The following is a 17,324-nucleotide window of genomic DNA, read 5'->3' on the forward strand; positions in this document are numbered from 1 at the left end:
ACTTCTTGATGAGGCACCACGATATCACACCGTATATGAACGCGATTAGGGTTAAGGTACCCAAAATCCCGGATATGGTGTACATAGCAGTAGCGCCCACTAAGTCGCTCAAACTTTTTACTTCAGAGTCGTCACTGTCTTCATATTCACTTGTGTTGTTGTCGGCCATAATGATAGAATTATGGATGCGGCGGTATCGTGCAGGGATCGGACGAAAAGAGCCGAATACCGAGCTCAGAAGTGGAGCGTGAGAGACGCCGCTATCACTCTGGATGACGATGACTGCACAAATAATGAATGGCACGCGACCATACCAACAAGCGCCAATAGCGTTATGAGCTTAATCTGACATATTTTTGTGTGATATCCTGTTCTTAAGCTGGAAATGTACGTGTCTTCAAAGTTCGCATGTTAAACTGGTTATTTTTTTTATTAAATGCAGTAAACTGGTATTTTGAAAGTCATTGAACATCGTGAACAAGAACTTGAATTTGTTTTTTTTTTGTTCCAGACTTCTATATTAAAAAAAAACACATATAAGAACACACAGAACCATCGTAGAATCGCGGAATATATACGAATGTATAAGGTGCTCATAGGAAAAGTCAAAAAGGTTAATTTTTAGAACTAAACATTAGTTCATTACAACAATTAATAGTTAATTGTTAGAACATTAGTTCTAAAAATTAACGTTTTGAACTTAGTTCTAAAATTAACAAATGCAGCTTAAAAAATGATATCCTTTAAAGGAGATTATAGGTAGTAAATATGAATAGATCTGAATTATAAAGTTTGTCTATGATGTAGAAAAACACAGTCCAACCGATTATTATTAAGTCCATACGCAATTCCGGAACAAAATTGCAAAAAAGCCAACATTTCCACTGGTTGTGGCCGACATGACAAACGGCTAGCAAAGTCTAGCAATACTCATACATAATAAGCAATAGTAGCGTATTATCGGCTTGCAAGTAAAGCGTTACGCGAGCTGTAAGGCCGAATGCCGATAACGCGCCCTTGAATTACGTAACAGAAGCGTAGTTTTATGCATTTTGCATACAATGAAAATATACGGGCGAACAACGTGGGCGCCGCCGCCGCGACGGTAAAAATATCCTACGAGACGTTTCAAACGGTTATTTTATAGGCTATTTTATTTGTTTGCAAGTGGCGTAGTATGTTTTCTTATGCAACTCAATTGCATGTTTGAATGTCATGTCTGTTATTTTAAATGTTTGGCAAGAGTTAAGCTTTTGTTGTCTAATATCTATGGATCAAAACAAACATACATATATATTTGGACAGGAAGAAATTGTAAAGCGATGTTTCACGGTCTGTCTTGATGTATCTATTTTATACCTGGTAAAACTGCCTCGTTGATCTAGTGGTCGCAACCGTGATTATTGTGCCTGAGGTCAAGGTTCGATTCCCGGATCGGGCCGAAATCGCTTTATGGGTTTTCTAAAACTTTCACAAAGCAGCCCGTAAATGACGGCCATTATACCTGGTAAAGAAAGCAATGGCTGTCAAGAGAGATTTAGATATTAACTCAGTTTTGTGACATCGGCGTTTTCAGCGTACACTTACAGAGCTATCTATTGTATATTTCATAACTAGCTTCTGCCAGCAGTTTCACTCGCATCCCATGGGAACCTCTGCATTAACCCGGATAAAAAATAACCTATAGCCTTCCGAGATAAACGGGATTGCTCGATAAATCTAACAGTAAAAGTTTTTTTCAAATTGGACCAGTAGTTCCTGAAACAAACAAACTCTTCAGCTTTACGTATAATATTAGAACAGATTACGCAAAACTCAATAAACGCGTTAAGTGCATCGTGGTCACGATCAACTTCATATATTTTATCAACAAAACCATGAATGAGGGTTTTCGATACTTTTTCTGCCGCCAGGTGGCGCTTCGTATGCGTCAGGTCCAAACAGCTGTCAAATAGTATGGAATAGGGTATTACATGCATTTTTGAAATTTATCTTAAATAAATCCTTTAGTCTTAATATATCTCTAAAAAATAAAAAATATTTTTTTTCTCACGTTATGTACGAATATAAATTAATTGTTTTATCATAATTTCAAATTTCGCGCGTATTTCGCGAAAACGCGGCACACAACGGACGCCATGATTGTTTTTTGGTCATGACGTCATTACGTTAGTAAACAAACTTCAGCTGTCAGTAATACATATTTTGATATGTATTGAAAATTTTAACTGACACTTTTGTTTACTACCGTAATGACGTCATTAGCATGGCGGCGACATTTCGTAGTGTTCAAAGACATAAAAAAACCTAAAAACTTTAAACTGCAATAAAAAATATATTTATGTAGGTACCTTACGAAGTGAAACTAACATTTCCCGATTGCTTTTCCTCTAAACAATCATTGTAATACACTTTTAATTTTTTTCTCATCTAGACTAAAATACCCTATTGTAGGTGCCGAACTTATTGTTTATTGAAATTCTGTTATATTGGAAGTGTTATTGATTTTATTATGGACTACGGTCAGAATAAGGTTTCCGAACTAAAAATTGAGCTAAGAGAGAGGGTGCAAAAGTCACTGGTACTAAGGAAAAGCTTGTTGAAAAATTTGTTAACACAATATGATTTAGTTTTTTTATTTACTCAACCGCAATAGTAAAACAATAATGCAGTGCTTTAATTATAAAATAAAAAAAAACACTAAAATCGTTCACTATTCATAGTAAAGATAAGCACTTTGACAGTTACCTGGACCTGACGACTCGGTGCTGCCACCTCGTGGACGCCATTTTAGAAAACCCTCATTGCGTTGTTTTCACGCGAGACCAATATACGAGCATTAATCTCGTGGAAGTAATTTTGTTAATAAGTATATAAGTTAATTGAAGTCGTGGTGGCCTAGCGAGTAAAGCACTAACCTCTCATGTATGAGTGTGTGGGTTCGATTCCAGGTCAGGCAAGTACCAATGCAACTTGTCTAAGTTTGTATGTACTTTCTAAGTATAGTTTAGACACCAATGGCTGATAAAAAGGTGAAAGAAAACATCTTGAGGAAACCTGGACTATACAGTCTGAAATCACCAACCCGCATTGAGCAAGCGTGGTGTTTAATGCTCAATCCTTCTTCGTGTGAGAGGAGGCCTGTGCCCATCAGTGGGGCGATAAAAAGGCTGTAACAGATAGGCAAGTTAATTATGTTTATTCATGTCTTTCAGTATTTGTGGTCAAGTTTGAGATTGTCAACGTGACGTTTTTATTGTTCGTACGTTAATTTTATTAGCATCTCGTAATATTGTTAGCAAGGTTCTGTTTAAATCTTTATGTGTCTACATATTGGATATGTTTGTTCTATATTGCTTACTTTCGTTTGATTTTTAGTTTGTCTCACCATCTTTCTAGCCTTTTCCTCGAACTATCTTTGGGTCATCTTGCAGTCTTAATTGGATGCAACTGAGCGTTGCGTATTGAAGGACTGCCTATCTGACCTCTTCCACCCAGTTACCAGGGCAACCCTGGTACCCTGGTAACCCTGGACTTTCTGGCTTCTGATCCTATTAAAGATTTTATTGTGCGCATGTCTAATATTGTTCCTTTCTCTTTGATGACTGATGCTCTGTTCGTTTGAACATTTCTTGTTTGTGCATATCTTTTTGTGACAATATTGCTTTGTCTAGAATTGCTTTGCCAGTCTTACCAAGGGTATCGGGTTGCCCGGGTAATTGGGTTGAGGGGGTCAGTTAGGGCAGTCGCTCCTTGTAAAGTGGTGCTCAGCTAAATCCGGTTAGCCTGGAAGCCGACCCTAACATAGTCGGGTAAAAGGCTCGGAGGATGATTGCTTTGTTTAGAACATGATGATTAAGATTGGCCTCAGGAATCTCATACCTTTAATAATAAGCCTTCGTAATTTATTTCTCAGAATATTGTAAGGTACGTTATGATACGTGCTTAGAAATATCGATCACGGATAAAGTATGATGAGAGAAAAAATTAAATTAGGACAAACAAAACTATTAATGATTTTGTATAAAAAAATACTGTGCTCGTTTATTACACAGTTCTAATTTCAAGGGAGCAACTGGTGAAAATAATAAGCGCATTATTTAAGCCTACAATTGTTTATTACTCTATTGTGATTCATACACACGTTACTTAGGCTTCATCTAAGAAAGAGGAATTCGCTGTCTTCGCTTAGTAATGCAGAACAAGCCCTAACAATACTCCGGAAACCGTTAGTATTAAGATATTGTTCCTTAGGTCATTTCCTGTTCTTTATTATATTCCATCTAGCACCCTTCCTTCCTCATTTCATTCATTCACATCATACACTGTGCATTTTATTTTACGAAAGCGAGCGAGCCATACTAGTGTGTGTGATTGTGTATAACTGGGTATCTCGGCTACTACTGAGCGCTTCCGAGCTTACACATACAAACACACACAAGTATGGGCCACCCGCTTTCGTGAAGTAAAACATCTGTAACACTAGCATACAGACGTAAACGATATATATAGTCAAAAGTGTTCCATGTTTTGTCCTTGGTTGACGCTTACGTCATACCATGGTGTTTGGGGTGGTCGTGGCAATTGCTGGCGTGTTCATGGATCTTTAACGCGCCTTGTTTACTGCGGGGACCAGCGATGACATCATGGGCGAACACAGCATTTTTGTTAAATACTGCGTGCTTAGAATTTATTTGTTGTGCGTTGTTTTGGTGTTGTGCTTCCTGTTTTGGAGCTAATTACGAATGGCTGGGCCTCCATTTTTGTAATCAATTTTTATTACTGCAGTGTTTCTAAAATATGTAGTAACATGACATGGCTTGATTCAGAAAACATAAGCTCTAAAATTGAGATTCATTTTATTACTGCAATAATTAAGAATCTATTATTTTGTCTGATTGTCTGATCTCCCTTAAACAGTTTTGAGAAAAGATTTAACTTAGATTTTTTAAAGATCTATTTAACAGGTATTTTACAAAGGTGACTTATCAATTCATACGTTCATGCTAATGATGACCTATCATTTTAGGCACTAAAGTAATGAGCTTGCGTAAATCTTTTTTCTTTAAATAATTATCTATTCAATAAGTAAATGTGTATCTACATCGGTATTACGATTACGTTTGTTCAAAAGAAAATTATTAGTCATCTGCTTCTGGCAGACCAATTAGTGGTCGGGACAGACATGTATCCCACGCAGTTTAGTCTATTAGTAGCTACTAAATATATTTCATGTCCATCGTACACAATAACAGATTTTAGACATCACACGTTTCTTTAAGATGTTTTTATTTGCATAAATTCTCGAGACATATCTTGAGATTAGAAATCATACTTTATCTATAACCAGTTGTTTCCCGTGGTTTTACCCGCGTCCCGTGGAAACTACTTCGTGTAGTTTACGCATATGGATAAAATAATGCCGAAATCGCTCGAGGAATTCTTTCACTTTCAATGTTAGGAAAGCTACACTATTGTCGTCAAATTCGTCATGTTAGACGATAGATGTCCATTACTGGACAAAGGCCTCCCCCATGATCGCAACTTTGCTCGATCTTCAGTAACCCGCATCCACTGCTTTCCGGCCACCTTGGCGAGATAGTCCGTCCATACATATAGTGGTATCACGCTGCATTTTCCCGGTCGTGGTCGCCACTCACACTATTGCAGCTCTCTACTAACGAACACAAACTGGTATGGGAGTACAGATCAAAAGCCTAACAATAATCAAAGTTAAAAAGCTACTTATTTTCCTCTAATCGTACTTGGCTACTAAGTATATAAGCTGTCACTTCGCTAAGTGACTTCCATATTAATTTACCGCATCAATTTGCATTAGCTTCGTCTATAATCTTATAAGTGCTGTGATGTACTAGTAAAGTGGGACCCCTCCCCTCCCCCCATACCGCTGTATTGCAATTAGCGGATATTAAGATTATTTGTGACACGCGATCTCATAACTATTAGATTAACGCCATGTGTAAAAGAATTGTGTTATACTACTATTGTTCCGTGGTTATAGTATAGTTAGATACTAGTATGTAGTGGGAAATACTCCTGTGCTTGGATTTTTGAAATCGGTACTATAGTTCTCTCTGCGTTCAAACATACAAACAAATCTCTGTGGAATTCTAGAAAGAAATAATCTCTACTTTTGAGCTTATTTTCTTAATTTCTCAGAGGCGATGTCTTTTATTACAATGTGATATTTTTGAAATATTAAGGTACTTATGGATATATGTTGACTCAGGTCTGTTTGACCCAAATCAAAGTACGCGTGGGCAGACTCGGGTCAACCTTTATTTTACAATTTTATCCTTCACATTTTTTATCCGTCTGGCCTGAACACAGAATAACAATATCAATTAACTTACCTTCTTCTGAATTGTATTTGTTTCTATTTAAAGGTCATACTGTTCTTAATAAAGGTCAAACGATGTTGACCTAGTTTTTTTGTAAATTCGTGCCATGTAAACACCGTGAAACTTTAACAAGCTTTACGGAATTCCTTTAAACTGTTGCTAGAATCCTTAGACATAGTTGACAGCATTTTAGTTTCGACTGTTAGTATCTAAGTAATTAAAATTATTTCATATAAATACGTGTATGTGAGCTACACTTAGCTTCAACCAGCTAGATGTAGATAATCGGCTATGGCTAAACTTAGTTGTATCAACTTATCTCCGAATAGAGCTAGGTTTCACCACAGCGGTTACACCTAGGTGCATCCGCATACTCACCCGTGGCTAAAGTTAGGAGTTTACCTTCCAATTTCTCATCGCTTAGAGCAAGGATGCCTGTGTCCAGCAGTGGGTAAAAAAAGGTTGATGATGATGATGTTTTGTACTAACGACAGCACATTCCTACATAACTAAATCAGCAGTACCAGTAGTGAATGTGTTTAAATGGACAAAAATAACTACAAATAATTGAATACTAGCTTTAAATCAATCAATAAGTAAGCGATTCAAATACATGCATAGAATATATTCCTCGTATATTTACCAACACAAAGACATCTTTATGTTGCATAAACAATAAATTGTTCGACCTGGTACCTTTCGCAGATAATTTACAAGCCGACTAATATTATTATCTGGCTAGAAAGCTCACGTTGTTGTCTTCATTTACATTTAACATACATAATATTTGAATTTGAAATAGTATCTGGATGTATTTATTAGAAGTTTATGTACGGGCGGATTTCTCGGATTGTCTACTTGTCAAAGCATATTTACTGAATCTAGAGGTACTTATTCGTTTTAACCAAATTTGAACACAGGTCTCTCAGTATCAAAGTATTAACTCCTCCTGTTTTGTCATTGTTGCAGGTTATCAAAATCCCAGAAACAAAAGAAGGCTACATAGACCTGAACAACTTGGAACAAAGACTCCAGCAGTATTCTACTTCGGGGAAAAGAATGATCGGATTCTTTCCAGCAGCTTCGAAACTAACGGGAGTTCTAGCTGATGATGTGGCCACGACCCTGCTGCTTCACCAGTATGGCGCCTGGTCTTTTTGGGACTACACATTAGTAGCACCATCATCAGCTGTTGATGTGAACCCGACGTTCCCCGGAGTAGACGAAGAAATGGTGAAGAAAGATGCCCTGTTCTTCAACTGTGAGAAGTTCGTTGGGGGAGTCCAGGGTCCCAGTGTGGTGATCGTGAAGAAGGATGTGTTCAGCAAAACACCGATTTATTCTGATGATGTTGAGGTACGTGACAAAGATGTATTTGGTAACATTAAAGTTCTAGTGGACAAAGCAGCTGTAAATTTGGCAGCAAACGCAAAAATACATCTAAATACGATCGTTTACTTAAGACATGAGAACTATTCCCAAGAGATTGTTTGTAGACTTGAGGAAAAGACTTGGCAAAGTTAAATGTAAAGAAACGAAATTGAATGACTTAAATATTTATGAGATCTTGATGTAAACTTGCAAGACTTACTTTCTGCTGCGGCTGCATTTCATCGACGATTTCCTTTGAATATTAAATCCTTATCTTCTTGCTTATTTATTTTGAGTACAAGAAGTACTCAATTTACTTACTCATATTTCTTAAGTCATAGTTTTTTTTCGTAGGAGAAGCTTAAAATGATTTAAGAGTCTGGTGAAACTTAAAGTTTTCTTAAAATGAATTGTTGTTCGTTAGTCTGATTAAAACTTGAGAACGGCTGGGCCGATTGAGCTGATTTTGGTTTTAAAATGTTTGTAGAGGTCCAGAGAAGGTTTAAACGATACGAAGTTCGCGGGATCAGCTAGTGGATAAATAAATATTCAGCCTTTGATCAAGGTCACGGATATTCCAATAGTTTATTATAACGTAAAAATGCTTAAAATAACAACTCCGACTGTCCAATCTAGTTATATAAAAAAAGGAAACTCATACCTAATATTTATAAAGCGCATCAGAAGTTTTGAGAGGACTAAATGTCAGTAGAATGTTATTCTATAGATTTTGTTGATTTGATGTACTTAATAGTAATAATGTTATTAATTTGTGCCAGGTTTTAAGTGAGAGGATTGAAGAGTTGAAGTCTGCGGAAGGTGTGAGAGCAGCTCTGGTGATGCAGCTGCGGGATGCTGTTGGCTTGCAGACCATAGTCGAGAGACAAGATAATATCAGCAAGTAAGTTGTTTTAACATCTTAATATTAAGATAAAAATGAAGATGGAACGTTGAGTGACGCAGCGTGGATTTATAGTCCACAATCACAACAAACTGTGACATAAAATTATTATTACTACGTATAGTATGGTTAAACTAAAATGGAAATAGCAGATCTATAAACCGTTAAACATAGTTGTATTGAAGCAACTTTCGTTCCAAGTGATAGTCTTGTACAAGTTCAAACAAAAAATTATAACTAATTAAATAACTGTAGGTTGAATTATAACTGTAATCGCAATAAGATAGGTGCTTATTTTTTTGTAACACTATATTTAGACATCGACTGATTTAACTGTCATAATACGACTTTTTTCATTTATAATTTTATAAGCTCCGTTATTTAAAATTGAATTACAGTTTTGACATCAATTATTTGAGTTCTTCTTTTATTTTTGGTCATACCATGTTTCTCGCAATCACAAATGGTGAAGCCTACATTGGTTCTTACATCATTATTATATCTAAAAATAGCATTTCCCTGCCAAGGATTTTGTTGAAGCTCACTCAGTATTCAGGGCACGTGCCTCTTCAATAACAAGTTTATTTCACTTGACTAACTTGCACTGCGGTCATCAAAGGCGGAGTTATTAGGTTCTGAAGTCACAAACTAGACAGATTTAGATGTTACTAAGATTATTTGGTTTATTTGCCTTTAAGAGGATCGGTCATTTGATTAGGGAAGGCTACAACTATCTGTTGTTTATTTCTTTTTACCATTGTACTCAAAAATCCTACTAGTATAAAATGTATTTTATATGCGATTCATCCGACAGAGAGGTCACAATTCAGTATGCTAAAACCAGCTAAATAACAAATGGCAGCAAAAATATCATGTGGGTTGCAGAAATATTATTAAATACCCAAAAGTGACATAACAAACAAGTCCAAAAATATGACATGAAAATATTTTTACCGAAAATAGTTTTGCCCAAAAACGCTTCGAGAACACACGAATAATTTAACGTATTCTGTTTCTGAAATATCATACGGCCATTACGGGTGCCATATTTGTTTTGCAACTTTTCAAATATAGAACGGCAAATGGAGACAAGGTGAGGGGAAATTTCCTTGCAGCCAGGTTCATAGTCTCAACTCAGATAGAATTTTGTTTACAAATGAACGCACAGAGGCTTATTTATTATTTTGACTTATTTATCTGTAAATATTTTTTGTTCAGAACAGTTGGTGGCCTAGTGGGTGCGGCCTTGACTTGAGAGTCGTAGGTCGGCAAATCTGCAAATCCGGGTTTATTACATGTTTGTATAGCGTACCTTATCCTGAAAGATTTGAGATAATAATTGGCGTGCAAACAGACTTAGTAGGATACTTTAAACTTCAATCATGGATTCAATGACTAGTCCATTTAAAAAGAAGTCTCTTATAAAAATCCCTCAAGACTTAGTTAAGGTAATTAGGTAACTAATACGTAAGAGCTATGTAAGACCTCGTAGATTATTCAAAGTTATCTAGAAGCTGGTGTATAAAATTGAAAGTATCTCTTGAATACCCAAGACAACGTGGAAGTAATATAACACAAGATTTATTACATAATATGCTACAAATATGTCGTAGTAAACAATGCGTTAATAAAATATATTTGCGTTCTTGAATCGTTTCTCAGAGTGGCGTTTACATCGCAATAAAACTATTCTGATACGAAGGCTTGGCATGAAGATAAATGCACATAGCAAATCTATAAAAATAGTAAATATGTAGGATACACAAATACACAAGCTAGAACATAAAGGGAGATTCCACCGGTATGCGGCGCTGTTACGCACACAAACAATTCTTCTAATCTACCGCTCTAGCAAACAGTAACAAATTGCGTGCGAACATTTCTAAAATGTCCGCGAAATTGCATCCTTTGTGCTCAAACACATACTCAGTTCAACATGTTCATTGGCAATATTACAAATAAATGTCAAAAATTTAAAATTATTAGCACATATTCGTCTCATCTAAGAATCTGTTTTCGTGTCGGATGATACAATATTATCAATTCTTCAACGATGTTCAGTCATTCTTAAATTACTTGTATAATATCTTTTTTGTTCTATTAACGTGGCATGGATCCAATATTTTCTAAACAACACGCCCCAGTCTAATCATTTTGTTTTATTTCTGCATTCACAATCACGTTTCTTTATCAACAACATATTGTTTTTGCACTTCAAATGACTGCAATTGCTTGCGAGATCAAAGTAATTTGCCTGCATTTTTATAATCACACACACAAATTATCATATTGATCAGACACTATTCCGCGTCACGTTACAAGTATCTGCCCTCGGTTTCGCCCATGTGCCTTGTTTGCTGGGATACAAAATTAATCTTCTACAGTAAAGGAGATGGCCAAATTTTCAGAGTGAAAAAACCCAGAATCGACAGCAACGAAATGGGTGTCAATGGGTTCATTATCATAGACCTTTGATGGTGCCAAAAAATCCAGCCTGAAATCCATGGGGTATAGGAGCTATATCATATTTTCACAAAAATAGGTTATGTTGAATTTATGTTGATTTTAAAGGTTATTTACATAAAGGGCCATAAAAACGAGGTACCTACACTAACATTATACAAGCCAATAGTAATATACCCTTAGTTACAGAGTTTGCCTGGTAATTAAAACGTTTTGAATTTGACCCCCACCCATTGCACTAGTCACATGAACCACTCCAGATACGATTAAGTAGCGACCTTACCTACTTGAAGAGATTTCCCTGTTATGTGTAAAGTTCTGAATTGGCAAAGGTTAATTAAAAAAAAAAGTTAAAAGTTTTTTTTTTTTTTGCTTTTTAGTTACTATTCGCATTAGTGAAAAGTTCACGTCATTGCGAATAATATAAGCCCAAACACGAGTTACTTAATATTTACCATTGCCGAGTTCCCTTGACCTTCTCTCTTCTCCATCACCAGGTCAGCTCTAAACCTTCACTCGTGTATAGTGCTAACAGACATACACCTGAGTGTAAAGTTTTTACCTTAGATGCACCACTTCTAATGAACAGCAAATAGAAAAGTTAAGCTTTTTTATGTACTAAAATCTTCATCGAAAAAACCTTGTAAAAAGAGAACCCCATGGTTTTTAGATGATATGAATTATTTTTTGTAATCTACATATTATACTGAATCCAACCATACATATGAAGTTTGTGTCGACTCTGGGTTTTTTTTTGGCCATCTCCTTTCCTACCTTACACTGAAATAATTCTTCGGATCGGACTTGTAGTTACCATAGATTATCGTGTTTAAACTAAGTTGGAAAATGTTCTTCTCCTTGCACTTGATCTAGTCTTGAGTCTTACTCATTAACTGAATGCATGTAGGTATCCTGAGATGTATCTATAGTAGATACTGTGTCAATGTTCATTGTTTAGATCATAACTCCGTCATTTTATAGGGTTGTTTGTCTACCTGTATATATTTACATACAATTATCTAGTATTGATGGACATATTATTCAAACGACTGCTTCAACGGAAGATTTTGAATGATTAACTTATTTGCTATGAATGTTAGGCGCCATTGTTGTATTTCGAGATTCGCAAAGTCAAGGACATTTTTAAATAGAATTGTTACATGTGTGAGAACTGTGATTCACTATAGATAATATTCTGGTACTATTTTGAGACTTTTATGGATTTATGTATCACTAGATTTCACCCAAATCCAGAGGGAATTACGTCCCACACCTAGATCGAATGTATCACATCATTGTCTCCAGAAAACACCACCTACACACATATCTTCAAGCCAAACATCCCAATCAATAATTTCATTTTAATATAAAAGCGTAACAAAAGAGGGTTTCCTTCACATTTTGTTACATTAGGGGATCAACTTAGAGATATATTTTACTAAAACTCTTTTTATGTCACAAAGTCAAAGATCTAGTGTCTGTCACCGAAACCAACGAGATAGTTAGTAGATTCGGTTCAGAGAAACTTTCCAACATATAGCAATGTACAGTTCAGCAGAAGCAAGCATAGTTTTGACGAGAGCGGAAGGCGCCGAGTCGGTAACTAAGTTCGTGCGTCATCCAGAATCGACTGTAACTATTTATGATGCTGCAAATAAGTAGGGAAACTGGGAATTACGGGGAACTCTCTTACTCTGTTCTCTCTTGAAATAGGTATGAAATTAACAAAAGACGTCATGTTTATTGTGGTAGATATTGATGACAAAGTAAGGAGGTATTAAAGGAGAGAAGTTGATAGGAAAGATTGAGAACACTCATACACATACAGGCCTGTTTTATTATAAACTTTGAATATGTTTTTTAAGTTCAAATTCTGTTAACTCACCTTTCTATGAAGCTGCATTTGTTATAAATAAAACAGGCATATTAAAATGTAATTTCGACAAAAATACAAAAAACATTTCTGCTTCGTACGTCGCCAAAAAATCTAGGTAATGCTCTTGCCCGGACATTATAAAAGACAAGCATGCACATTACCGCAACTGTCTAGTTTGGCACTATTCCCGCTACACGCTGATCTGGCTGTTTTACCGCAGTTTTATATCTCTGCGGCTTCCGGGGATACATACATTGCAAATTATATTAGCAACATTTATATAGTACAAACTTTTTTAGTGTTACAGTTGGCTTTACATTAATTTATAGACGTATTCTTATTTGTAGCCTAAATTGAAATAATTTCTTGTTTTAATTAAGACTTCTAGTCTTTATCTGATTTAACAATCAAAAGTTTAATATATACCCAAATGTTTCTGACCTCACATCATCATCATCACTAATGCCTTTACCCAATCTCTCATTTGAGATCGGCACCGGTCTTCTCCACTGACCTTTACAAATGTCTGCCAAATTATAAAGCACTGGCCCCAAGATAACTCCCTGTGGAAAACTTTGGGGAATACTCTCATGAAGCCATTAATATAAAAGCAATATGTCTAGTCGCATGATGACGCAAATGACTGATACGCTAACAACAATGTTCTGTTCAGACGAACATTGAAACTATATTTCATTAGTATTTCTTCTGAAGTTTCGAGTGGTTTATGAATGAGAATGCTTGTGTTAGGTAACAATAATGCGATATTCATTCTTCTTATCTGTTTAGTTATGGCTTTGTCTGTAGTATTATATAAGATATGGTGTCTTCTTCCTTATAGTTTAAAAACATCATAAAGTGTTGAATATAAAAATCATAACCATTTTACTGTTTAACGGGGTGTATAAGTTTTTATGGTATTGTTTTTATACGTCGTTGCGTATTACGATAACATTTATTAACTGAAAGTTCGTCATCAATGGTCGTTCTGAAATTAGCTACGTTTATATGATGTAATAGGTATCATTTTAAATAATCCTCCTTAAATAAAAGTGTGTGAATGAATGTGACCAATGTTGGCGCATAGTAGTCTTGCCAAAAAGTTTTTATTTGCAAATAGGAGTGGGAGTCGGTTGGCGCCTTACTATGTCATGTGATCGATTCGTGTCTGGCCGCTGCAGTATCGTGCGATTATATTGTACTACGACCTTATGATTCAGATTTTATATGCTTGTTTCTATATTACCTAATTATATTTGATTTTCAGTTCAATCAATTTGTGTGTAGTCAATTTTCTGTATACTATAGGACGACTCGCATTTATGAGTCTGGCATTTTAGTAAATTTATAATTTGTCAATTTATTTAAATTACATCTACATATTTACAAATAAAAAGGGAATATTAAAACTATGTATCAAAAAACTCATCCTCATCGCAGTCAGCGGGGATGGTACCCAAAGGCTGGCTGCATTGCCATTGCTAATTCAATATTCGAGAATATTCATTTGACCACTGCAATTACACAAAACATTTGAATACAAATTACAATTTTCGCAATAAAAACTCGTTTTCCTGGGAGCATAGGAAATGTTACCGGATGGGCAAATACTTCGCTTCCCCAACACCATTATTGAACGTTTTCCGATGGGAAGAACCAATTGACAGAACACTTATCGATAATTTAACACAACTCCGTTCTGAGAACCAATAACCGATGGTACGAGATCGAATTATTACGTCCTTTTATGCTTATAACCCCCTAGTGAGTTAGTTATATTTGGCGTGTCATTAGATGAATTGATATTTATAAAGTCGGAAAAGTATAAGTAATTAACTAACTTGTTATTTGTTTATTATTTATAATCGATGATATTTTGAAGTGCCTTCCTAAACATAGATACAAAGATATATTTCTCTGTTTTGTATAAAAAAAAATCCTTTGATGTTGCCAACATGCACGCTATTTATGAAAACTTAAGAGAGAGACCTAAAAAATAAAATAACAAAACAACGCAATTACACCAAAGTCTTGAATTCGCATTTCCGCAAATGTCCACGTAGCATGACACGGGCATCGAATCCGGGTCATTGCAGCGTCGCCCTCGAGTGCCGGTAAATGGGTCAGGAACTGGACGACAGAAATAGAACAAGTTGGTATGTGGTGACGACGTGGTGCCGTATTTATACCAACCGCCAAGGAAACTGAGGAATTAGAATCCATTAACTCTTGCTAATTAGTTAAATCACGTGACAAATTATGGAGAAATTTCATTTCCCGGTATTAACTGTGTTACTGATTCAAGTTTTAAATCCAAATGGACCTGTCGTCTTCACAAAAGAGACAAGATAAGATTAAAAGCAAATGGTTTTGATTGTGTTGCTCTATTAAATAAATTGAAATGATCCCGTAGACTTCTGAAATTACAAGTAAATGCTTTTACTTAGGTAAAACATCCTTATTACACTTTGAAATATGAATCAACCCTTTAAAAAGTAGTCCATAACTTACTAGCTGTTTGACGACAATCTTCACAACTTACTACCCACACTAGAATAGCACGCTCATGAACAATTTATCCAAGGTACATAAGTGACTTCATAACCCAAGGATAAGTTTGCAATCCTCATAACTTTGCATTATTTCCACCTTTGAACTTAACTGAGTCATTAGTATTTTTAACTACGGTTTTATTTCTTCTTTCCTAAACATTTCCGGCCTGTTTCCATTTTTATTGTTAAGGATAATGCAATGTTCCTATAAATTGTTCGGTTTTACCTTTGTTGTCTTATTTTAAAGTCTAAGCTTATTGTGTGCTTCCGTATTTGCCTTGTTCACAGAAGGAAGGAATTAAAATAATGCGTCTATGTATGATCCTTTATCTACCATCAGATTTATTAGATGCTTTGGCAAAATTATTGAAAACTCGAATATTGCTTCACTAGGTACTATTGATTGAGTAGTATTCTCATCCAACTTCTTAAATAAATTAGCGTCTTCAAAGTAAAATATAGCCAACAGCTTTTGAATGGCCTTAAAAATAATAACTTAAGTGCTCTGCGTAAACCCTTGTCTGAAAAATATAATTCCAAATGCAAAATTATTAAATTCGCAAAGATAACTAATCTGTCATCAATGAGACCTTGTCTACACAACTGGATAACTTCCTAACATGAAAGGTCACCCTTCCGAGGTGACGTCACCTCTCGGTACAGTTTAGGGTCATTTTGCTAAGAAATCTAACAATGTCATCTCTGTTGATGTATTCTATGCACGTGTGTGATTGATAACATCGAGATGCGTAAACTTGGGTAGCCTATCGGTTGTAAGGTCATTTGTTTCGTGCAAACTTCAACTACATTCATAGTATTAAATTCTATTCTTATTTATATATTTTCTTTAAGTCAATTCATAGTACTAAATATAGTCTTTGAAGTATTGCTTTGAGTACGAAAATTTGCCTTCATGGATTTGGATATTCTTGCAGGCTGAAGGTCGCTTCATGTAAAACTTGCAATTTGATTGAAACATTGTATACAATTTGAGTCTATGAAGGAATTTAATTGTCTTAAGGTCCCATTTGGCCATTGAATCCATATATATTAAATGTTGATGCTTCCGACCCTATCTCACCCCAATAAAATCCATACAAATAGAAACAATGACTCAAACAACTCGCAATAAAATTATTTTTATCGGAAACAACTTGTTTTCTGGTTCAACGATCTTGCGGCACAAATATTCGTCATGATAGATTTAAACGATGACAAGACATTTCGCATATCAAACAAACGGCGAAAAGAGAAAAACATGTGACAATAAAAATACAAAGTAGACTGAATACACGGTTTCCCAGTTATCTAATGTATGTGATTCGTAATAAAACTGTGGGTTTTTAGAACGAAGTTGCGAATTCGGAGTATTTTTGTTCGTATGTAGAGCAATGATGTGAAGTTTGTCCCATTTATGGGGGTGACTGAACTCTGGTGTAATAAGTAAATTGAGTTTTAGACTGTTTGCATGTAACTTTTTGTATTTGCTAAGATAAAGACAATTTTCTAAATGCTATTACGCAAGTTGCTGAATCATTATGATTACAATATACCACACATTTGAAATTCTAATGCAAAGAAACATACATAACTGTGGTTTTATCTCTATGAAGTTCAAAGTCCAATTCACAAGGAAAAAGGCATGTAGATGCAAATATTAATAGTTTCCGTGGTACAACATCTGTAATGCCATTCATGTTTTCCCATATTTTTGCATTTTACATGATACAATGTCGGCCGCAGAGGCGGTAAAATGTAGTAAATAAAAAGCAATAAAAAGAAATTATTGGGCTTATCCT

The 17,324-nt window shown here is 35.4% G+C and overlaps 1 protein-coding gene across 3 annotated transcripts in view; it reads left to right on the forward strand.

The window, feature by feature from the left end:
* Positions 1 to 17,324, forward strand: part of LOC124635640 — a 112,395-nt gene that overhangs the window by 76,956 nt on the left and 18,115 nt on the right. For all 3 annotated transcript variants that reach the window (XM_047171574.1, XM_047171576.1, XM_047171575.1), the window contains exons 4-5: positions 7,332 to 7,718; positions 8,513 to 8,634. In XM_047171574.1, coding sequence (XP_047027530.1) covers positions 7,332 to 7,718; positions 8,513 to 8,634 — 509 coding nt within the window. The remainder of the gene's footprint in view (positions 1 to 7,331; positions 7,719 to 8,512; positions 8,635 to 17,324) is intronic.

This window comes from Helicoverpa zea, chromosome 13 (assembly GCF_022581195.2).
Source record: "Helicoverpa zea isolate HzStark_Cry1AcR chromosome 13, ilHelZeax1.1, whole genome shotgun sequence".
Lineage (NCBI taxonomy): Eukaryota > Metazoa > Arthropoda > Insecta > Lepidoptera > Noctuidae > Helicoverpa > Helicoverpa zea.